The sequence below is a fragment of the Lagenorhynchus albirostris genome, chromosome 18 (genome assembly GCF_949774975.1).
Source record: "Lagenorhynchus albirostris chromosome 18, mLagAlb1.1, whole genome shotgun sequence".
NCBI lineage: Eukaryota > Metazoa > Chordata > Mammalia > Artiodactyla > Delphinidae > Lagenorhynchus > Lagenorhynchus albirostris.
Window position 1 is genome coordinate 67,185,999 of NC_083112.1, and position 24,862 is coordinate 67,210,860.

General features: G+C 50.6%; 1 protein-coding gene across 2 annotated transcripts in view; it reads right to left on the reverse strand.

Moving 5' to 3' along the window:
• The window catches only part of STK24 (serine/threonine kinase 24), a 108,593-nt gene that overhangs the window by 57,991 nt on the left and 25,740 nt on the right, over positions 1–24,862 (reverse strand). For both annotated transcript variants that reach the window (XM_060129029.1, XM_060129030.1), the window contains one exon: positions 1,019–1,249. In XM_060129029.1, coding sequence (XP_059985012.1) covers positions 1,019–1,249 — 231 coding nt within the window. The remainder of the gene's footprint in view (positions 1–1,018; positions 1,250–24,862) is intronic.

Genomic DNA, 24,862 nt, shown 5'->3' on the forward strand with positions numbered 1-24,862 from the left:
TTTATTTCCTTTAAATATTCATTTTAGTGAATCAACAGTTCTCGAATATTCCACCCTCCCACTTACACCTCATTATTACATTTCCACGAAATCAAAGCCTGCACCAGCCCTCTGACACCAGAACACGTGGAGGGCTACGACACGGAGAACTGAGAGGATGGACCCAGGGCAGGAAAAGGCCTAGTCCTACATTATCCAGGCGTATTGCTGCCTCCCTTAGGAAAAAGTTCTTTCTACCTGTGAAGCTTTCATTTCCACAGAGAATTGTTTCAGAAATTTCTTCACCAATTCTTAAGATTTCCAAAACCCCATTTGAAAGATACGACATTTCTAAGTGCAGTGGAACGGGCATATGTCAAGGAACTTGAAACACAAGGGACGATCTCAAACTCTTCTAGTGGTAGAGCACAACGAGTACAACACGCTTCCACGCAGGGCTGGGAAACCGTCTTTAATACGATTCTTTCCCACTTGAAGAACTGCGTGAAGATCGAGGACAATCTGCGGTGTTGTATTATAGCTACTACTTTGTTTAAGTAATTATTTACTAACTGAGAATTCTTCAAAGTCAAATGTAGGTAAACCAGCTCACTAATCAACATTCTCAATTCTTAGCAGTTTAAAAAAAAAAAACAGCACTAAATTAAAACACATTTGATAACTGAAAATATCAAAAGACTAATATCCTTAGGTTGGCCTGAGTTTTTATCACAAACCATGCTAAAATTAGGTGACGAGTAGTTGTCGTTATAATAGCTTAAGAAATGCACTTCTGATGACAAAGTCTCACTCAGAAATACTTTGCTTGAAAGGGAGTTTCAACATCGAACACTTTTCACCAAAAATGCATTCTATCAGTGACATTTAAGATGACAGAACCTTTGACCGCGAAGGTCAGAACACTTCTCCTTCCTCTGAAAACCTGCTGTGCTATTTATCAAAGTCCTTCCCGTCCAAGGCTCGCGTCTCAGTCAGGTGCTGCATGGTGGAAAACCGCGTCTGCACCTTTAAGCCTTACCTTCAGATAGGATCCATAATATTTGGTTACGTAGGGACTGTCACACTGACTCAGCACTGTGATCTCCTGCTGAATGTCCTCTATCTCATCTTCAGCCTCTTCCAGATCAATGATTTTTATGGCGACCACTTTCTGAGTCCGATTGTCAATGCCCTTGAACACCTCGCCAAAAGAGCCCTTCCCGATTTTCTCCAGTTTGGTGAAAAGCTCTTCTGGATCTGCTTTCAGGTTCTGGAGGGGAGAAGGAAAAGAAGGGAAACGTCAGTGACTCACAGGGCTATGACTGCTTCGTCCTTGTATTGATAACATACATACCACGGTCTTTCAAGGACCGATACGGTTTCCTCACTTAAGGATCAGGCTGCGGTGACCACAGGCCTTCACATTCGGGACACAAAGATTTCTAAATCTCACCTGCGTGTGCACATTAGACTATCAAACACGGCAAGTGTGCAAACAAAAACAATGACCCAGCTAGATTATAAAAACTGGGGAAAGCTCCAGCTTTTGTATAATTAAAGTAAATAAATACCAGAACACTTAGACATGTGGACTTATTGAAAAAAATCACTCTTGTCTAAGCAAAAATTCTACTTTTCTCCCCATGCTCCCCCCTCAACTCTCTTAATTCAGGTAGGTATATACTAAAACATAGGTTAACTAGCATCCTCATATGACAGGGGGGAAAAATGTACGCCCTCACTTAATTGTTTCAGAAGAGGTCATGTCCAACATATACAGTCTCATGCATCTTCGCTTACAGCTACTGCCTTGGCCTAAGTATTTTAACCAGACCCAGGAAACAATAAGGAACCTGTTTTCTTTTGTCAGGTGAACATCATACCCTTGAAAATGGCTTCTAAAAGCTCTTAACCACCAACGTGATTAGCTGAAAAACACACACAGCCTACACTTCCTAGGCTTCAGCTGTAAGGACTCCAACACCCAGCCCAACAGCTCCCTGACCAGAGAGAAGTGTGAGCTGCTGGGTTCTCGATGGGCAGCACCTGTCAGCCCCAGGCGGGCAAGAGGGGTGACGCTGACACTTCGCAAGGAGAGCTAGGCACGCTGCACATCTCACTACGCTGAGCCGCTCAGGCTGCAGCCCCACGGGGCAACAGAAGGCCCGGGAGCCGCACACCCTTCCCTGTGAAATAGCAGGGAGGAAGAGGAGGGTTGAAGGAGGAAGGACACCAGACACGGAAGAGGGACCCACAGAACATAAGGGGTCACAGACACAGAACTACGGCAATCTGGGCGGCACTGGGTTAACCGAGCCTTGTGGGCGAACCGGGCGCCCCACTAACCTGCCGTCCCAGGTGAACCCGCAGAGTGGCCAGCGGTGCTTCCGAGGAGAACGGACACCCACCAGCCCCCTTCCCACGTGAACAACGGACCCCAGTGACACAGGCGCGAACGGACACCACAGAGGCCCCGCATGAGACAGCACAGTGAACAACGTGAAAGCTCACAGGTCTCACCCATAAACGTGAGAAAAGTGAGAAATGGGGTGACCAGGAAAGGGGGACACGAGAGGCCGCGTCCATTTCCAGCAGCTACAGCCTCTCCCGTTCTCATGCCCTTTCCCTTCTGTCCTCCCCTCCGGGGTGAGGAAGGCTGGCCCTCCTTCTCAAGGCCAATCCCAGAAGCTTCAAACCCACCCTGCCCGCCCCCAGGACGCGGCTTCATCCCCGACCCCCTTCTCCACGCGCCCCTCCCGCCTGTCTCTGCCCTGGGCAACACGCTGGGGTGTCTCCCGTTGAAAAACCACCACCACCTGCTGCAGGTCGCCCTCCCCGCTCACTCCTCCCCAGCGTCTCCCCCCACAAGGTCCCCACCGTCACAGTCTGGCCCCCGCTCTGGCGGCGGATCCTCCACGAGGTCGGCCCCCGTAGCCTGCCAGTCCCCCGGCATCTACGCCGCTCCTCCCCACTCGTCCTCTTCCAGTCTCCCTGGTGCCAGAAGAGTCTTCAGGCGCAGACCCGCCCGGGCTGGCCGTCGTCAAGGGCAGCCGCCCCGAGGCTCCAGACTTGGCCTCCTGCCTTTCTCTCCTTCTCCCCGGGGTTTGGGACCCTGTTCCCCAAACCTGGCTACTGCAGAATCACCCGGGACACTCAGAGGCCCCCAAACACTCGCCCGGTCATAAAGGGTGGGGGGAGGAGGGGGTCGTGTAATCCATATTTTCAAAAGACCCCCACTAACAGGCACCTTTGAAAACCAACTTCTAAATTACAGGGTACGTGGTAACTTCCAAACTGCTGGTGCAGTCCTTTGAGCTTTAACGCCCAGGACCCACTGCTTGCTGATACCTCCTCGGCCTGGACGCGGCAAGCTCCGCCTGTACGCACCGGACGTGTCATCTCTGCCTCGGAACTGGCCATCCTCCACGCACACGGCCTCCCTCACCACGCCGCACGCCACGCTGAGGGCATTCGGGAACCACATTTTACTCTCCTTCCCACCTGCGTGCCTGGGCACACCACTGACGGTCCCCAGGTGTCCCCTGGGCAGTAAGAAAACCACAGCCTCACACTGACCCAAAGAACACGCTGACTCAGGGAGACAGAGCGCCTGGGTGGGGGAACTGGTTGGAAGGGTTAAGGAAGAGGCAGTCAGAGCCACCTGAACTCCCATTAGCAGTGATTCTCAACTCTCAGGCACATCAGAATCACCTGGAGGGCTAATCAGACCCGCCCCCCCACCCACCCAGGCCTGCGGCAGTGCATCTGCGGGGGAGCCAAGTATCAGCGCCCAGGTGATGCAGGTGCTGCTGGTGTGGGGACCACGCTTTGAGAAGCACTGCTTAGCAGACCCGGGGGGAGAAGCGAGGCAGCCCTGACTAGATGATGTGCCGCTGAAATGAGGCTTGTTTTAGGTCAGTGGACCTGACCCCCCTTCACTGACTGCCCCACCCCCATACTGAGAAAAACAGTGGTGTTCCTTTTTGGGAGTTAATTAAAACAAAGCCAACAAGAATGTGTCCAAACCCCTACCATGCCAGAGATGAGAGTGTGGGAGACTGTTACAAAAATAATGGCCAATGAATCCCGGCTGTATCCACACCCCTTCAGCACTCCTCCAACAAGAAAGGAATAGTCTTATGTCCCCATCCCTTGAATGTGGGCTGGTCTTGTCACACGCTTTAACCCACAGAAGGTGGTGACTTCTGAGCATGGGCCTCAAAGGGCTGGGGAGGCTGGGAGTGAGCGTGCGGTGGGAGGTCCATCGCAGCCACTGCATGGATCCCCGCTGAGGCCCAGGATGTGCACGCGGCCAGCCTAGGCCACCCAGCCTGAACCCCGGCACAGGAGAGCATCCTCAAGGGAGCGCCCGGCCAAAATCCCCGTCAATCCACAGAATCCGTCTTAAACCATCAAGTCCTGGTTGGTGTGTTACTGTACCCCAGTAGAGAACTGGTACAAAAAAGGATGCTAGAAGCAGGGTGCTGCCCCGGCACAGGCCCTGACAGCAACAGCCGGACAGCAGAACTGCTGTGGACCATTTACTAACTGCCTCTCTGCCCCCTCTCTGAACACGATCATCTACCTCGTCTCTCCATGGGGTGTGGAGTGTGTCTTTTCAATTCACGGCTCTCTGAATCAACTGAAGCCACCCCCAAGGAGCTGCAATGCACCCCGTCCACATCCAGCCCTGACCTGGGGCAGGCGGGCGCAGACTTGAAGGCCACTGCTGTACCCGGAGGGAAGGGCGAGACGGTTGGAGTGAAGTGTAGCCCACAGCTTGGAGGGACAGAAATCCTTGGGAGCAGCAGGCCAGCCCGGACACTGTTACAACAATGGCTTTAATAAATAACCCATCCCCAAGCCCAGGCCCCTATTCAACTTTGCCTGCTGCTCCCCTTGACTCTGGGCTGGCCCTGGGGTAGGCACTATGCTGTTTACGAGGTTAAGCCTGAGGCCCTGCAGCTTTCACCTCCATCAACACCTAAGGAGGCTTGAGCTAGCTGCTGGAGAGGAGCTGTGGAGAAGAACCCAGGCCCTAGCCACCCAGCGGGCCAACTGCAGACACGGAGAGGGGCGCCCAGCGTCCTAGCTGACCTTAGGCCAGCAGCTCTCCTGCCGACCATGGGCAGTGAGTGAGTCCAAGCGAGACCTGAGGGAAAACTCCAGGTCAACCCAAGGGTTCGTGAGAAATACTAAATCATTATTGTTTTAGGCACAAAGTTCTGGGGGGATTTGTCACCCAACAGATAACAGAATTCAACAGAGATCGCCGATCACTGCCAGACAGAAGTGTCCACTCCTGAGGGCAGAGTACAGACAGATGTTCTATACTCGGGAGAAGAGTGTTTCGTTTCAATAAATTGCCCGATTTTCCTTTTGCCGGGTCTAAAACCGCTTAGAAAACAGCTGTTTTCACTATATTGCTTTGACCATCCTCCCCAAAGCCCTTTCCCCAGCATCCACACCTGTGAAGTTAGCGCAGTTTTTCTGTCTCGCATCTGCTCAACTGTAGTGTAGCATTCCATGCTCTTGGCCACTGTGTCACCAGCTATAAACCGGAATAAAACCCGGCCCTGGATCTGCCAAGACGGCGACGGCAGGCCCTAAGCAAGCAGGGTCCTCGCCCTTCGGCAATTCTCGCGTAAGTTCATCACCACGCACTGCAACCCCGTGCAGTGTGGTAAGGAAATCAATGCCAGAGATGACCTGGTCCGCAAAGGAACGTCAAGATTCGGCTGCCAGAATCGGTTCTCCGAGGAAAGTAGATCTCCTTGGTAGGAAAGGTACCATCCTGCCAACCATCTCGAGAATTCTCTTTTCAGAAAGGTTTAAGCTGAACCAAGCACTGGTCATCATCCAAGATTAGAAAGGCCTGCCGGCCCCTCACCCCACCCATCCCACGTGCCTGAAAGGCAACCGGCTCCTCCCGGGGGCAGGAGTCAGGACACGCAGAGGCTCGGCCTCCTCTGGGCAGGGGAAGGCCAGGACCCTCCCCCACCATTCCCTTCTCCTAGGGCAATGAGCTGGGGGACCAGAAGCGCGGGGCTGGATGCTACCTGCACATCCCACTACTCAGGTCTGGGACCAGTCACTGAAGAACGTCACTTAGATGCCCAGCGCCACCTTCTTATTCCCGCACTGAGCCAGGAGATCACGCTCTAAGGCGGGGTGTGGGGCGGTGTGAGTCTCATGAATACGCTCACTAACCTGTGTGACCCCACGAGCGACTCAACATCTAGGTCTGTGTTTCCTCCCCTGAGGGAAGGGCTGGAGAGAGAAAGAAATGAGAGCAGCAGAAGCATCTCTCCAGATTAACTGCCACGAGGAGTGGGAATCTGGCGCCCAGCAGCTGCGGGGCGTGTCCCGGGCACTCGATAAAAGAAGGCACTCAAATACTGACGCCTCCTCTCTGCTCACGTCTCTCCCATACCCTCCAAACCTTTCCCTCCTGTGTCAAGAAACTGCCCAACTTCCCATTTGGGGGAGCCTTGAGGTTCAGTGAAAGTTCTCAGGAAATGACACGCATGACACCTCGTTTTCCTACTTCCTGTGGCTTTGGCTTTTTCATCACCCTTTTCCTCATGACAGCTCCAGGCCATCTGTCTCTTTAAACTTCAGTCAGCTGAATTCTGAGCCTTTCTATACACTCACACCTCCTCTTGTTTATTTTTAATTTCAAGATTTAGAGAAGCCAGGGCATTTGTTACACTTAACCATCCTAAGGTCAGGATCCTTGAAACTGACCAAAATACGGAGAAGATGCATCCCCCTCAGTTCAGGGGGCCCAGGCACAGGTCTGCGCTGTGAAAATGCTCCCAAGCCCCTTCCCCATCAAGCCCAGGAAAGCCTTCGCTGGCTCAGGATCGCGGGAAGAGCTGAACAGCCAAGGGAACGTGCCCAGGGAACCTGGAATCCCCAGTTCCACAGACCTTTCTCACTAACCGTGATATGGAAGTTTCGGGGCCACAGGCTACCCCAAAGCCTGGCATCTCCCAGAAACAGGAAAGGAACAGGCATGAGCACGGCAGAAGCAGCTGTCACAGTGCCATGCAGCACAGGGAAAGGGGCCCCAAGCCTCCAGGATTCCTGTTCCTCTGAGAAGCGGAAATCCAAGGGTGTGATGGCCGCTCCCTTCAACTCCCCCCGCTTCCCGAGAGATGGTCCAGAGCTGCCCAGCTGGAGCTCAGGCTTCTACAATAATTCAGCCCATTTCATAATCCTTTGAGAGAATTCATTAAAATACTTCCATGATGACTTAAGTATTTTATATTTTTAAACCTGAACGGCTATTACTGCGTTCTTTTGATCACTTCTGGCAAGGAAAAATGCACCTGGCATCACTAATCAACTTTCAAAGGTCCTCAGCTTCAGACGTACCACTCGTACAGTTGCACAGACAACACGGTCTGGGCTGAAGCCAAGTTCCAGGAAAAGAAAAAGGAACTGTCTAGGTCTGCCGTGTTCTAATACTTGTGCCTTATCACATCAGCATCCCCGAAGCAACAGACAAGAGGGCACCGGGGTTCAGCCGGGTCTGGACTAGGTGTGGCCCCTCCCCTCTTCTGAACTTGGCAAGCACCCCCAGTGAAGCACAGAACTCTCCTCCTGGAGCTGAACTCGGCCTCAGAGCCCTGCCCTCCCCACCTGCCCGGGCAGAGGCCGGCACACAGGTGGGCACTACGGGCCGGCAGCTTACCGCAGACTTGTCCTTCTGCATCGGCCCGACTCTCCCACCCAGCCTTTCCCCGTGGTCCCGCCGTTAACAGTGTTACTGTCTTCCATTCCCAAAGCTGGAAACGCCTGCACCGCAGTTGCTTTCTTGCCCCTACCTCCCAACTGTCTCTGCATGCGGCCCCCGGCCTCCCGCCTGACCCCGCCCCGCCGGCCCTCCCTCACCCACCCGCCGCGGCCACGGCTACTCCTCCAGCTGCCCCGACCCCAGACGCCCCCGCACACTCTGCGGGCAGAAAGCGGCTTCCTCGAAGCGCGTGGTTTCCCTGCACTGCCTAAAGCAGCCGGGACAGCACGCCTTCTCGAGACTGCAGTCACACACGCTCGCCGCGAAGCTGAACCGCAAAGCCCCTTCCCACCTCCGCTTCCTGCTGCTCTCCCCGCTTACCCTCCCATCACCCAACTTCCTAACACTGTCTCCGAGCACCCAGGGTTACGTACCGTAATGACTCCACACGCAGTGAATTCTCCAAGCGACAGAATTGGAGGCGTGGAGAACAGACGCGTGGTTGTAGGGCGGGGCGGGGGCGACGAGTGAGGGGCAACACGGTAAGATTCCACATGGCCGCAAACAGCTCTGCACCCCGACTGCGGTAATTCTACTCGAACTTCTTCTGCCCCAAAGAGACCGCTATTATGTCACTGTTACAGGTGAAAAGTTCCCATTTGCTGTTTCATACCCTCTCAACCCTAATGACTCCCTTGAGCAAAGGGAGCAGGGCTCCAGGGCTCCTCTTTGCCAGAGCGTGATTTTTATGCCACTGGTTGAAACGGTATTAACATTTTACAGATGATTTTCCCCCCTGAGATTATGATTACCACTTAAGAATGTATCTTATAATCTTGCCAACCTAACCCAACAAAGAAGTGAGCAGCATGGGTGCCTGCAGTCAACACCCAGGCCTCCTTAAAAAGCAAACACTGTAATCCAAACCGAACACCCAGGGGAGGCTTCCCTGGTGGCGCAGCGGTTAGGAATCCGCCTGCCAATGCAGGGGACATGGGCTCGAGCCCTGGTCCGGGAAGATCCCACACGCTGCGGAGCAACTAGCCCCGTGCGCCACAACTATTGAGCCTGTGCTCTAGAGCCCGCAAGCCACAACTACTGAAGCCCGTGCGCCTAGAGCCCGTGCTCCTCAACAAGAGAAGCCACCGCAATGAGAAGGCCACGCACCGCAACGAAGAGTAGCCCCCGCTCGCCGCAACTAGAGAAAGCCTGCGCACAGCAACAAAGACTCAACGCAGCAACAAATAAATATAAATTTTTTTTAAACTTTAAAAAAACAAAAACCCAGCCAAAGTTCAGAGCATTACGTGGAGGAAACGAGGAAAATGCAACCACAGCCTAAACAAATTATGAGACCCAGTGTGCACCAGATGCTCTGCTCTGATTCTGCAGAGTATCATTTGGGGCAGCAGCTATACAAGCCCTGGAGAGAAAAGACACTAGAAACCGCCCCCCACCCCCAACAATAAGCTACCAAACAGAGAGATTCAATGCTGTCCTTCTGAACATTTAACTTATCTGACAAAAATTCGGGTATCTAGGCAACCATAAGCACCTGGAGTCCAAACAACACATGTTCAGATCTCAGTTCTACCAGATTACCAGCGAGTCACTGAACCACCCAGCCTGCTTCCATACCTGTAAAACAGGGTAACACTACTTACTTCTTAGAACGTTGAAGGGATAAAATCAGAACATAAAGAAAGCTCCTCGTGTGGTATCTGCTACACAGTAAGTCATTAGTAAATAGAAACCACTTTTGTTGTTGCAGTTGTTTTTGTGTGTGTGTACTTAATACTGAGCTATTCTTTCTGAAAATACTTGGTCGAGGTTGAACAGAAGCCTCTCATCTGAACTAGAAGGAGAAGTAAAACCCAGATCATGGACTCACAAACCAGCACACCCTCCACGGCACTACCTTAAAATCAGCTAAAATAACGAGGCCTTTTCTCCCTCAGGAAGGGAACAAGGAGAATTCTAGGAGGCCTGAGTGAGCGTCCTCAGAAAGAGAGAAGGAAACATCTGCAAAACTCCTAAGGTACAGAGGCCACCCGTGGTGCAGGTTAAAGAAACCACTGGCCAGGGAGGCCCAAGGGCCCTGCGGCCTGGGTGGGGTTCTAACACAAGGCTCCAGAGAGGGCACTGAGCCACAGGGATGCAATGACCCCCACCCCCCACCCCCAAGTATGAGGCTCTCAGGGCTAAGAAATGATGCTAGGAGCCATAAATAAACAGAAGATTGCACCTGTGAGAACCTTCCAAGCGTTCCATAAACCTCCCTTTTTAACTTTCCTATAACGGTGACTACTAGATCCCTTAAAACAGAGAAGGAAAGAAGGCTCTACTCCATGGGCAGCCTCAGAAGAAGGGACTCAAGCTAGATGAGCACAAGGGATTTTAAATGGAAAAGGAAAAGCAGGCCCAAGCCCAGGGAGAATTACAGCAAAGAAGGCAGGATGTGAAAAGCACAGGCCTGGGGCACACAGCACACCCCACCAGCTAGTCAAGAGGACCACATGCTTCCTGTACAGAAACACACACTTTTAGTTTGTGAAAGAGGAATCCTGTTAACTGTTTCTGAGCAGAAACTTGAGCCTAAGAGATCACCTTGCAAAACAACCTGCAGAAGGTTCGAAGGCACAAGGCAGCTTCACGCTGACACCCATAAACGAGCTAGATTCACAAAATCCTGGCCTCCCCCAGGTCACAACTTAGGTGCAGTTGGAAGCCGTGAAACTCTTTGGTCTTGGACATGGCCTGGGTGGAGTGAAGCCGTGAGAAAGATGAGCACCATTTCTGAATGCCCTCCTGAAGGAGGTGTCGTCTCCACCTTACGGTGGTTATGGGACTCGTCCAAGGACACAGCGTACCTGACAGACCCTGAAATGCAACTCAGGGCCATCTGATTCCAAAGGGCGAGCCATGTTGACGACTGCCTCCCAAGTTCTAACAGCAAAACACAATAGAAAGAGCACAAAATTAAGACGCACAAGACCTGGGATTTTCCGCTGCTGCAATGCTTTGCTGCATGACCTTGAGCAAGGTCTTAACTTCTCAGTAAAGGCAACAAGGGTGCCTGAAGTGTTTATCTACCGCACAGGTTTGTCAGAGGATCAAATCAGCCCAAGTAAGTGGGGAAAGCGAGGTGCACTGCAAACCCTTTCCCAGAGCGCAGATGGCGGCTGGGTTACCTTGCAGGGCGTGCGCTCTCAGAAAGCACATCCGAGGCCAAGCGAGGTCACCTTTAAAACAGCGCTCGGCTCTGAAGACGTTTTTAGAAATCACTAAAACACTGGCCAAAACAGTTACTGAGAACGAACCACGTGTAACACAACGCAACACGGTCCTGACGAGATTAAAAGCTACTGTCATGTTAGAGTATGGCTTAACTTTACATTCCTATTTTTTTAATACAAATTATTCTTCCCATAAATATCTTTAAGCTAATTAGACGCAAATAAAATGCCCTGAAAACCTGTCTCATCGGTTTAATCTAACCATTACATTTCAAGAGGCACTCTGTACTCAAACTAAAATTGGGCAATCTGTCTAATGAAGCCTATTAACCTGGAAAGGGTTTTCTCTGATTGTAACAAGTTTAAAGCTCACTCTTTCTCGGGGTCTTTCCCACACCTCCCCCACCTGAAAATCAAGCTGCCCTTTTTATAAAATACATACAGGAATACACACACACACACACACACACAGAGACTCACACAGAGACACACAGAGACACAGACACACAGAGACACACACAGACACACACACACACAGAGACTCACACAGAGACACACACACACACACACACACACACACAGGCCAATGCGAAGTTTATAAACAAACAAAAAAGACCCCCAACAAACCAAATACCCTTTTATGGGGATCTGCCCAGAAACCCTCTAACCAGCAATCTGCACCGTCTAAAACCCATTCAACTCCGGAAGCAGCGCACAGAGAAACTTGGGGGCCCCCCGGGCGCCTCCCCGGCCTGCGAAGCCCCTTGCGCACTACTGCCATCGGGGAACCGTCATGGTCATCCGTTAGCGGGCCCCCCAGACGGCCGGTGACACCCCCCCCAGCAGCCAGCCACAGCCGGACACAAACAGATGACTTGATAAGCAGGCCTCGGATCAGGACCTTCTCTCTCGCCCCCAGCGCCGTCTCGGGACCCAGGGCTCCCCCTGAGGGGCAGGAGGCGAGCTGCTACGGGCCCCTCCCCAGTCTGCCCGCACCCCTCAAAGGCACCACGGACGTGGCAGCGTCTCGGCCGGGAGGAAGAAGGAACCACCCTAGGTGTCTGCCTCTCCTCAGCCTCCCGAGAAGGGAGCGAAAGCCACTGGGACGCAGGCGCGGGGGAGAGGCTGCAGCCCGCTGGGGGCCCCACTGGGCGCAGGGGAGGCCCCAGGGCGGGAGGTCGGCGGTGCCCAGCGGGGCTGCACACCAGCCAGGACCACCTGTGCCCCAGCCCCACTCTGGACCAGCAAATCCCGAACTCGGGGGATAGGACCCCAGCCCGAGCATTAAAGCCCACCCCCAAAGATTCCAACGGGCGGCCAAGGCTGACAGCAGGGGTCTGGTCTGGGAGGCCACCTGGCATGTTCACCTGCTTTTCTTCACCTGGGAAAATCATGTCGGAGCAGGGAACGGGCTGTCCCCCCGGCCCCGAAGCTCACATTTCTAGTCTTTTCCTCTCCAACCCCTTCCTCTCCTACCTCGCTGACCAAGGACAGCCATTCTCCGCCTCCAGCCCCAAGTGTTTCACATTAACTAGTCGGCTGATTTAAGGTCTCCAAAAGAAAAACCTTTATTCACCACATAGAGCTCTTTAAATTGCAGATGGCTCCGATCATCTCAGAGTCCACAGGTTTTTCCCGTCCTCAGATCGTCCTTCAGAAGAAGTCTCACTCCTAGCTAGTTGACCAGAGGTCATTTTTAAGTGTGAGACCTAAATCCCAGGTTTACACAGAAACAGGCTTTCCTGCATATCACACCAAGCCTCCTCTCACTGCGGTGGGAGCCCCTCCTGGCCTGTCTCCACGTCATCACTGCCTCTTCTAAGCAGCACTTTCAGTCTCTCACCCGCCTGCTCGCAGGTACGTGACAAATGCCCCACGTGACAAATGCCCCACAATCCGGTTCAGCAAACTCATTTCCCCCATGGTATACACCTGTGTTTCAATCCACCTGAATCAATATTCTACAATGTGTGACAAAAACAGAAACCGTTAAATTTACGAATTTATGTCTACACCTACATACCCAAATAACTAGAAATTCTCCTAAAACTCTTGTCCTTAGTATTTAGGGAATCCTAGTAGCAGCATCCTATTCATTTTTATATGCACGTTTAAGGTAGAAACTGCTCTACCTAACAAGAAAATACAATTTTTAGAAAAGCATTAAAAATGAGAAAAAAGTGACCACAACCACCCCAGTGAATCTCCTGTTTCTGGCCTCAGCATCTAATAAACACCCCCGGCCCCCATCTGCTCGTCGCCTTAGCAAACAGGTGGCCGGAGCTCTGTGGGGTCAGAGGTCAGAGAGGAGTCACCCCGGGGAAAGCACGTGCTCCGTCCGGGTGTGCGAGGTGAGAGTGGAAGGCCGCCTGGAGAGGCTCTCCGCCCTCACTCACTCGGGGTCAAGCTCTCTCTCTGCACAGACTGAACAAAAGGCTCTGAGGCTCTGGCTACTATTCTGCCGACCGCCTGCCCAGCACCAGATGCTCCCAGGCCCTGCGCCGGACATTCGGCAGGGTCGCCTTGTTCACACCCGCGGGAATGCGAGGCCTGACTGCAGAGCGAGCCGGGAAACCAAGGGCCCGGGGCTGCAGCTCACCCAGGGTCACAGAGCTCGGGGCAAGCCCAGCACCCTGGAGTCCCCACATGGGGAACTGTGACCGCCGACAGGCTCCCGCAGCGGATGGTGGGTACACTTCTCTTCAGTGAAAGTCTCCCTGGCTGGAAGATGAAGGCCTGGGCTTCCTTTAAGGTCACGAGCAGGCCCAGATGTCAGGGCAAAGGGCAAAATCAGGCTAGTTTTGCTGGGCAAACACTTGATGAAAAATACGCGATGCATTCCAAATAAATTATATATAGCTCATTGAGAAACGGACCCTGGTACCTCCTTTATTAAAGCCAAAACGCAAGTAACAGGCCAGCCATGGAAAATATTTCGACCATACCCTACGCAAAGACGCACTGACAAACAGCAGCAGCTCCCGTTTCCAAGAGCCCCTCCACGCGAAGCCTCATGCTAAGCAGTTTTCAGAAGTACTCCTTTGTGGACCTCACAGCTGGCCCAGGAGAGAAGGACCACGATCCTCATGGCACAGCTGAGAAAGCTGAGGTGCAGAGGGCAGGTCACTTACACAAGGTCCCCCGCGGCCAGTGGCGGGGGGTTAAGCCCCACTCTGCCTGTGCATCGTGGGTCAGCCTCTAAATGGAAAGTGTGCGTAAGCTCCTGGCTTGGCAGGAGGAACCGAGGTGGCATGGCCTGCCTTGGGTTACAGCACTGGGATGCTACAAGCAGCTCGAGGAGAACAATCCGGTGCCCCCTCCAATTCCCTGCAGGTCAACTCGCCTTCCTGTATGTATTTTATAAAAGCCTGCAGTAACCACAGTGAGTGTCAGGGAACAAATACATTTGGGTATCTGTATATTTCAACCAATAATCACATCTCCTTTACCTGAAAATCCTTTGGCTTTTAGAGGCATCGGGGAAAACGGCTGGAATAGAAAAGCTAAGGACAAGGCTGATGTGTCACAAACAGGAAGGCAGGCCTCCTGCTGCCCCTTGTGGGGTGCAGGGTCCACTAAGCGTCCGTTTACCCCTAGGAGGGGCGGCAAGAGGGCATGAGCTGTGTTCAGCGTTAGCCGGCCCATGTTCCACAGCAGTCCTGTGGCTCCGTGTCCACCAGGGAGATGACCGCGCCCAGGCAGCTGTGCAGTGCCGTCCCGGGAGGGCTGGGGCTGGGTGGCCAGCCCGCCCCTCTGAAGGCCCAGACAGCACACACCCTGGGCTCTGTGGGCCCAAGAGTCTCCGCTGCACATTCTTCTTCTCTTTTTTTAAAAATTTATTTTATTTAATTTATTTTATTTTTGGCTGAGTTGGGTCTTTGTTGCTGTGTGCGGGCTTTCTCCAGTTGCGGCGAGTGGGGGCTACTCTTCCTTGTGGTGCGCAGGCTTCTCATTGCGGTGGCTTCACTTGTTGCGGAGCACGGGCTCTAGGCCCACGGGCTTCAGTAGTCGTGGCGTGCGGGCTTCAGTAGTTGTGGCTCACGGGCTCTAGAGCGCAGGCTCAGTAGTTGTGGCCCACGGGCTTCAGTAGTTGTGGCTTGCGGGCTCAGTAGTTGTGGCGCACGGGCTTAGTTGCTCCGCGACATGTGGGATCCTCCTGGACCAGGGCTCAAACCCATGTCCCCTGCATTGGCCGGCAGATTCTTAACCACTGCGCCACCAGGGAAGCCCTCTCTCTTCTTTTTTAACGACCACTTGAAAATGTAAAAACCCATTCTAAGCTCATAAGCCAACCGAAACAGGCGGCTGTAGTTTGCCCATCCCCACGCTAGACCATCGAGCCGGCCAACATGCAAAACCCTGTCCGCTGCCAACCACACCAGTAACCCGGATCCCACCGAGGGAACCCAGCGCCGGCACAGGAGCCGCGGTGACGTGATGGCTCCGAAATAACCTGCCATCACAACAGGTACTTGTTTTCTGTCACCCCGCATCAATGTCACGAATCCACAGGGAATCAGCAAATTCTCACCACTTCCAGAACCTCCGTCCAGAGCATCACAGTGGACTTCAGGTTTTAGCAAAGGGAAAAGTGTTACCACCTGGGCCATCACTCTGCTTTAGGGCCACTGCTAATCCCTTCCTCAGCAGTGGCTTATCTGCACCTTAAATTGACCTTCAGCTCCAGGGGAGAGGTGTCAGCCTATCTTATCTGCCCGGTAGGTCTCATCATCTCCCGCCTCTGTGGACCTTTTTTCTCTTCTTCCCAGTGTCTGTCTGTCTGTCTCTCTCTCTCTCACACACTCACACACACACACACTCACACACGCACACACACTACAGGAACACTCCTTTGCTGGAATCATCGCTCTGGAGTTTCCCACAGTGGCCCACCTGCCACCTAACCTCCCAGGCTCATTATCTCTTTCCTACACGGCCCCTGGCATCCCTTCTTTCTTGCTTGCTCCTTAATTAGACCCAAACAGAGGTGAAAGAATTTCATCATTACTGAGAAAACCACAGTAAAGATATCACTTTGTTCTGCCCTCTCAAAATCTGCCAGGATTTCTGGAAGATACCATAAGGAAAACTAAAGGAGGAGACACAGGAGTCCAGGGCTGCGGTTCAGGGGGACAATTGAAAGACATGGGTTAATAACCAACACTTACATAGAGAGTTATTCCACCAAAACAAAACAGGGAGGACAAACGGTTTCTATTATCTCAGCCTGCTGTCCACTTGGTACACCATTTTCCATTTCCATCCTGTTCGCTCCAGTCGTGTCTCCCTGAAGCACACACCTTCTCCACGGGTGAGTTAAGCTGGCTCTAACACTTAAATGCCTCCCGAAGAGTAAATACTGTACTGCAACCTTTTTGTTATTAGATTGCTTTTCTCCATTTTGCCATATCGATGTAACATATCCATGTTATACTGGAAGAAGCAGTAAAATCTATGAAAACCACCATATGTGTTCCCTTCCTGTATTAAACTGCTGGAGGGATGGAAAATGGTGCAGCCACTTCAGAAAGCAGTTTGGCGATGTCTCGGAAAGATAAGCATAAAACCACCACAGGACCCGACAATTCCACTCTCAAGAGAACTGAAAACACACGCCACTCAAAGACATACACACAAATGTGTGTAGCAGCATTACTCCTAACAGCCAAACGCTGGAAACAACCTCAATGTCCATCCGCTGGGGAAAGGACAGAGAAATGTGGTGCGTCCTTACAATACAACATACCAACGCAAGCTACATCATGAACCTGAAGCCAGTGACGAGTGACCACATGCTGTGTGACTCCACGGATATGAAATGCCCAGAAAAGGCAAATCGATGAAGACAAAAAGCATGAGGGACAAAAATGTCCTACACTAATTTATGGAGACGATTTTACCAGTCGGTAAAGTTACTAAAAATCACTGAGTTGTACACCTGGAAGGAGGGCATTTTATGACACGTAAAATATACTACAACAAAGCTGTTTAATTAACAGAAAGACCACACGTGGAGTATCTTCGTTCACCTGTCTCCCCAGTGGCTGCGGGATGTGCAGGAAAGGCACTGACGTCATCCGGCTCACCCTTCCTCGACACCCTAAGACTCCTGGCATGTCCTCGGTGTCCAGGGGACGCATGACTTTTGGAAAAACAAAACAAAGTTTCGTCCTCTTCCATAACTTCATGATTTACCCAAGCTCCACGTCCCGTCTGCTCTTCCACCCGATCTAGCGCCCAAACGGAACGGCCTGTAGAGACCGCTAGCCAACGTGTCCATGAAGCTTCGAGATCAAACGTGACCCCGACACTTCAAGAGGGATCCTGACCAACTATCTGTGAAGTGCAATATTTGTTCAAAGTTTAAAAAGAACAAGTGTTTTCCTTATGTCTCCATAATAGCAAAAGAATAAAACACCTCTGGGGCTGTGAGTAGAGAAGAGCACAATCTAAGTATCAGATTTCAAACAAGTGAGGTTCGGGAAAATTATAATCTAATTTAAAATAAATTCTTAAGTGAAAGATTTGTTATTTCTGACTTAGAAGCAGCCAACTTAATAAACGCACCAGGGGAATTAAATGCTGTAAGGGAAGCTCCGACCCACCTGTGCTCTATACCATTTGTCTGTCTACCAAGTGGCACCCGACAGGAGGGCGTTTCAATAGAAATGCAGGATCTTATTTTCTAGTACTAGTACTGTACTAGTAATGAGTAAGCATGTACTGCCTGCTACATCGCACACTACCTGGAATTCATGTGGCGTGTCCCACTTAATCCCAGGTCTCAGCAATACCAGCATCTGCTGTTTAGACCTAGAAACACAACACACTTCCTCGTGTGTGTGAAGTGTCGTAGTTCAGGGGTAGCCTTTTGAGGAGAAGGGGTTCAAAGCCTGGTCCTACCACATACTTGCTTTATGATTGTGGGCAATAACCTTTGTGCTGTGGTTTCCCAATCTTTGAAGAGGGGGAGGATTACAGGCCATTTATAACTTCTTATTTCTGATCCCAGCTTGAAGACAAGGCCTTCACAGGACTGTATCATTTTCTGGACATGGTGTCCGGCTCTCGTGAGTTACTCCCTTCCGGCACCACAGTCCACCAGCCCCAGTGCTGACCACTCTGTAAATGGGGACTGAAATAAGCAACCTTTTGGAAGGTGTGCAAACCTAAGTAAATACAGCTGAGTAAGGGCTGGTCCAGCCAAGTCCCTCCTGTCTATTAAAGGGCAAAGAACTGACAAAAACAATTCACTCATCCTTTGCACAGTCAAAAAAAAAAAAAAAGAAAAAAGAAAAACCTGTCTACCTGAAGGTTGGTTCCACCTTTCTCCCAGTCCTGCATTTTACTGATGGTAACTAAAACTGAGCCAGCCTTGCAGATCTGGGTTCAGCTCAGCTGGTAACACGGTAATCTCTCACACCCATCTATCACTTCCTACTTCTCAGAAAACCATCATTTAGCTGGCCTCTTAGATCCAGGAAACAATATACAAGGCAGTCCACTGACTTCACATTAAGAGGTAGATGTTAAACGTCACATGCCTGAGATTAATAAATTATCAGGCTTCCTGGCTCCTCATTTCCACCGCACCTCTCTCTATCAAATCCTCCTTTCCCGGAGGGGAGACAGTGAAACTGAGGGGAAGCAACGCAGACCCCTGGGAAAGTTGGCAAGAGAGTTTACCTTCTAAGTCTTTGTCTTTTGCTGTATTTCCCCATCCACGTGTCCAAGCATTAACACTCACGCTATGGCTGCAACAACTCAGCTGAAGTTCAGACCCCATAATTTCCAAACTCAAAACTGTTAAAATACAGCCTGACAAGAACGGGTTTGTTGTGCAGATAACAGGACAGAGAACAAAATCTGAGACCCTCCGGCCAGAGTGTAGGGGAAAGCCACCCAACCGCGGCCACCCTGGGCCTGAAAATGCCAACCCAGGGAAAGGAGCGCGAGACGGCCTCGGCACCGCTCTGCAGCAGAGCCGGTGATGCCCTCCTCCAAAGCTTCCCCCTTCACCGAGATCCCTCCACAGAGGGACCCCGCAGAGCTGAGCATCCGCAAAAGGAGAACTAAACACTTGAAGGGCAGATCAGAGGAACAGCGCAACAAACTCGCTCCCAGGCTGAAGAGCGCCAGCAAGTGCGTGTGTATTTAACTGAAGCTCACGCAGCTATTCAAGTGCAGTAGCTCAGCTTGGATTCAGAGGTCAGAGTTTAGAAACCTCAACCCTCCAGAAGCAGGAAGCACAAAAAGGCCTCTAAGCACAAAAACAGCTGCCATGAATGTGGAGGCCTGAGTTAGCACGCGCTGCCCTTCACACAAGGGGGCCCTTGGCTCTCCCGCGGAACAGTCTGGTCCTCAATCAACACACTCTCAGAAAGGCCGAGGACCTGGGTTCCTAACCCACAGCAGGCTGGGCAAGGGCGGGTGGGGACCCCAGAAGGGGCTCTGACTGCTGTGGGAGGGGACGTGCAGAGGAAGGAGGTCGGCGATCGGAGCAGCAGACCCTGCCACACCAGGCGGCACCCCGGGACATCACTGAGTCACGCACGACCCAGGACCCCGCCCCTGCTGAGGGGGAAATGCCAGCCAGCCCCCAGCGGGCTAAGTCTGGAAATACCGAGCTGGAATCATCAAGACGTGTCCCCAGAAAGGATTTGGTCCAGATGCACAAAGACTTCAGACCCTACCCCACAGTTTGTCCTTAGAGCTAGCTTCTTGTCAACAGTCCTTCAATTCTCCAAACAGGTCCAGAGAGGCAACCTCTGCAGGTCCCTGCCATAAGGAAGCCGCGGCAGGTGGAACCAGGCCAGGTCAGAACAGAACCGGGGGGGGGGGGAGCATCAGAGGCTCCATGAGCACAGGGTTCCTGCTTTCTCAGTCCACCAATGGGAATGACTCATGACTCACGCAACCTCCCGCCAACGGGCAACTGTGATCAGCAAACACTGTGGAAGGAAGCTTTAAATAGGCAGGGACTTCCCTGGTGCCGCAGTGGTTAAGAATCTGCCTGCCAATGCAGGGGACATGGGTTCGAGCCCTGGTCCGGGAGAATCCCACATGCCGAAGAGCAACTAAGCTCGTGCGCCACAACTACTGAGCCCACGTGCCACAGCTACTGAAGCCTGCACGCCTAGAGACCGTGCTCCACAACAAGAGAAGCCACCGCGATGAGGAGGCCACACACCGCGATGAAGAGTAGCCCCCGCTCGCAGCAACTAGAGAAAGCCCGCGCGCAGCCAAAAATAAAATTTAAAAAAAAACAAACTAATAGAACTTTAAAGGCTCTCCATCAAGATGGTTTACCGCTGGACATCTAGTAAGGTCATCCACGCAGCTCTCCATCCCAGATGAACCTCCTGTTACACAAACGAAGCTGCATTTTACTCCTGGGTCCTCCTCGGTCCTACACTGAATGAGAACAGCATGCAGCAGACTGGCAAGCCTGGACGTCCTGGCTCCCATTCGAAGGAGTCAGCCCTGTCGAGGGAACCCAGGCTTCAAGATAAGTACAAGGACACTTCCAGTAAGAGGCGGCAAACGAAAGGCACATTTACGCTGCTCTCCTGTGATCCACACAGTTAATAAAATGTTAACAAAATGAAAATCAGAAAAAAAGTCCATCTACAATCAAACAAGTAGATCGCTGAGTCACCCAAAGGAAAAGCGAGCGGGGTAGAGGATGGTGGCAGGCAGGGGTGCAGGACAGAGGCACAGGGGTCCCTGCCCTGGTGCTGGGCAGCCTGCAGGACAGACGGAACTGCCCCTCCAGGACACCTGCTAAGCCAGAGGAAGCCCCACACAGGCATGCAGAGATGCCTCTCAAAGGAAAGGGACAGTGAAAAAATACAATACGCAAAAGGCAGAAGGAAAATGGTACGTCAGAGGAATTTCCAAGGGAGGGGGAAACACTTCAGACAAATATTTTTCTTGACTCGATAAAATTAAAACTGGGACTCTCATTTTTAAAAATCTCAAAAAAGGATCAACATGGTTGGAGACAAAGATAATAAAAATCATTACCAAAATAAATATCGCATTAAAAGCAGCAAAAAGCAGACAAGACACTGCTGAAAACAATGACGGAACAAAAAATCATGTAAAAATGGAAAAACTAAAAAGATAAACGGGAACACAGAAGATGCCAGATGTGGAAGCAAAGACGATTCCATATATACATATGTATTATACCTAAAAATGGATAAAAGGAAATAGCAAAAAATCTCACTTCTTCTGGTTTATCCTAAGGAAATAATTAGACGAGCGGAAAGATTCATATATTCATTGGAGATTACCATAATTTCTTTTCAAGCTGCAAATTACCTAAGCAGACATCAACTAATTACAGAAATTACCCTGCAGCCATACAATGAAATACCAAGCAGCCACTCAAAATAACGTTGATTTACTGACATGGAAAAGAATCTCAATGTTTAAGAAAGAGCGCATTACAGAGCAGTACCTAGAGAATAATTCCATTTTTGTTGTGTTTGTGTGGGGCGGGGGAGGAGAAGCAAGTCATATACATTCACAGGAAAAAACTTGGGAAGGATGTACACTAAAATATTAACAGTGGTTATCTATTTTTTTATCTGTTTTTCTGCATTATCCCAACTGTTTAAAATGAGCTTATTTTGCAAATTTACTAAGTAAGGCAGAACTATAGCATTTCCATTTTTAATGAACAGACACACATATATATACCAAAAGATCAACAAACGCCAGGCCTAGGTTCACGAAGGAGATTTTCAGTTTACAGTCCAGAATTCTTGGGTCAAACCATTCTGGCTACAGAAGAGCAGTTATCAGACCTCTCTGATCCATTACCCTAAACCAATCTATTACAATAAAAAAGCTAAAAGCAGCAAATGTCCTTCTATATTAGATTAAACATCCTGAATTATATTATACCAAACACTGTAATTACTGCATTACTTTTAAACAATTCTCTCCATAAGGAGAACCAATAAACAAAAGACTAAAAAAGATAAATCATCTGACAAATCTCAAGAAGACGTAACTCCTGCCATATCTGCATTTATTTTTAAACCCATGTGATTTTTTTTTCTGAAGCTAAACAGGAAACATGAAAGTTTAAAGAAATTGGGAGTTCATGGGAATTTCTCAAGAGATGGAGATGTAATTCAGCACTCCTCTTAAAATCTTTGCCATTCTAGGTTTCACTGAAGAATAAGAACAGAAATAAATTACGTTATATGAGATCGTTCCGTTTAAAAGACAGCACATTTAACTACATGTGGCTTCCCACTTGCAGGCAAAGAACAAGACAAAGACGTGACAAGACACATGATCACGAAGCCGAGGCTGAGGAGGATGCAGGGGTCCAGCTGATGAGCCGATTCACCTTCCACAACAGACCCTGATTAAGGCCCTTTTAGAGCCTGCACGTGGCACTGATCACCGTCTCCCTGAAGACACTGTTCTCCCGTCAGGTGTGTCCCCTACCAGTCCAGGCAGATCTCAAGTGGCCAGACTCATAAATGAAAAGACCCCCTCCCTTCACTGTCAAAGACCTTCCTTTCTTTCCATCATGTCACAAAACTCAAATAGCATTTGAGTAACTCATTTTAGAAGACTTTTTATTTGGGATTTTTTTTTTTAATGATGAAATTATCAGACCTGTCAAAAAGCTTAGGTGATATGGACACTATAGCCATAAGGTGACCAATTCTGCCAAGAATACGGTGAACGGAGAGGCTGGCTCCCGTTCACCGGCCAATTCAAGCGCTTATCAGAGGCAGCAGAGGCCTCAGCCACCTCGGGACTGCCCGCTGTCCTGCCACCAGGCCTCCTTCCAACCAACCCGAAGATAAGCAGGCTGGCTGCTCACCTTCCCAATTATCACCCAAATGGGCCCTCTTATCTCCACTCCTACAAATGCAGGTGGCAAAACCTCCACCTGGAAAGTTAAGTCCCATTTCTCACTTCAAAAAGGGCATCGAGAACCAAGCAACACGCTCAGAAGAGCCAAGAAGATGGATTTTTCTCCACTAAAAACTGACACAGCACATTAACTCTTTGTGTTTGTCACGTGAACCCTCTCAGAGTTATTCACCCCTTCATCTCTGGGGCCCTCTAACGCCTCAGCGTTCCTTCTTCCCATACCTGTTTTAAGGCACCATTTTTTTACATTAAAAAAATTTAAAAGATGCAGATAAAAAATTTCACCAGGGTGCTGACTGTGAGTTGTTTTCCCAGTATTTGTAACCAAGACACCTCTCGTCTGCTGACTCTCGAAAGGGCATGGATGCCGCGAGGGTGGTGCAGGGGAAGGTCAGGAGGTGTCACCTTTAACTGCCAATCACCGTTTTCTCTGCAAGGCCCCCAGTTCTGTTCAGCGATCAACCCAATAACCTTGGCCTTATTACCAACTCTTTCTGACCAACTGAACAAACTGAAAGAAAGCACAACATATACAAGCAGTAACCTTTTCTAGACGTCAGCATCACAGCCTCAATCAGCCATGTGATCAAATACTCCAGTGAACCAACCCGCAGCTGTAGTTCCTATCCATACTGAACTATCTGCTGCTAAACCCTCAGGGAAGTGATGTCACTTATGGGGTTGGGTCACCAGTCCGTCCCTTCCCCCTTGAGAACTCAACTGAAACCCTAATTCTTGACTCCAGTATGTAAAGCCACTGGAGAACCTGGCATAGTGTGAAGAAAAGAACGTGGCACCTGCAGCCAGATGCGTGTGGGTTCAAATCCACCTCCTCCTACTAGTTGTTTCTCTAGGACTTGGTTTACTCATCTGTAAAAGGACAAAAAAAACGCATACATACTATAGTTTTCCTGAGAATAAAATATGAAAATTAACTTTTTAAAACTGGTACATAGGGCTTCCCTGGTGGCGCAGTGGTTGAGAGTCCGCCTGCCGATGTAGGGGACACGGGTTCGTGCCCTGGTCCGGGAAGATCCCACATGTCGCGGAGCAGCTAGGCCCGTGAGCCATGGCCACTGAGCCTACGCGTCCGGAGCCTGTGCTCTGCAACGGGAGAGGCCACAACAGTGAGAGGTCCACATACCGCAAAAAAAAAAAAAAAAAAAAAACTGGTACATGACAAATGATCCCATGTTCCCATTACAGTCTGATCAGAAGCCTTAGCTGCATTCTTCTTCTGAGTCACAACTGCCGAGTTACATGCAGTAGTAGTTGAAATGCAGACAAGTGGCACACGGTAAATTTCAGCTAACGGCTGCATGTGGATAGATAAATCATGCAAGTGTCAAGGAGCTGACCCATCTCAAGGCTTCATCCTCAAATCCCACACCTGACCACACACACCCATCACTGTTCTCCCTCATACCACATCTTTCTCTAGGAAAAACGAATGAACCACTTAATCTACTATATGACCTTCAAGGTGCATCCTTATCCAAATCGTGACCCCGGGCTAGGACCACAGTCGTCCTGATGCAGAGGCCTCTGCAATCGGGCTGCTGCTAATACAACCTCCCTGGTGACTCCATCCTGAGACCATAGATTACACACGCTGCGAAACACAAAGGTCTCGGTGAAAAGAATTTTTTGCGCAACCTTCTGAAATACAGTCAGCGAACCGTCAGCTAAGCTCAGCAACTTCCTCCATCAGCCTAAGGCCACCCACCTCTTCCCTGCCTGCCTCTGCTCGGTGTGACCTCAGAGCAGGTTGTCACATCTTACAACTCTTTCATTTAATGACCTGACTTTTCTACAGGAATCTCACTCAGTTAACACATTCACACATTTATTTACAGTGGCTAGAGCTGTAATGCTGCAGGGTCCCCCATGACAGCCAGATTCCATCTTCCGCAAAGGGGCTTTCATCCTAACTCGTGAAACATCACTGTCAGTTGTTACCAACTAAGATAACGCTTCAGAGAAGGTAAAAGCTTGTTTC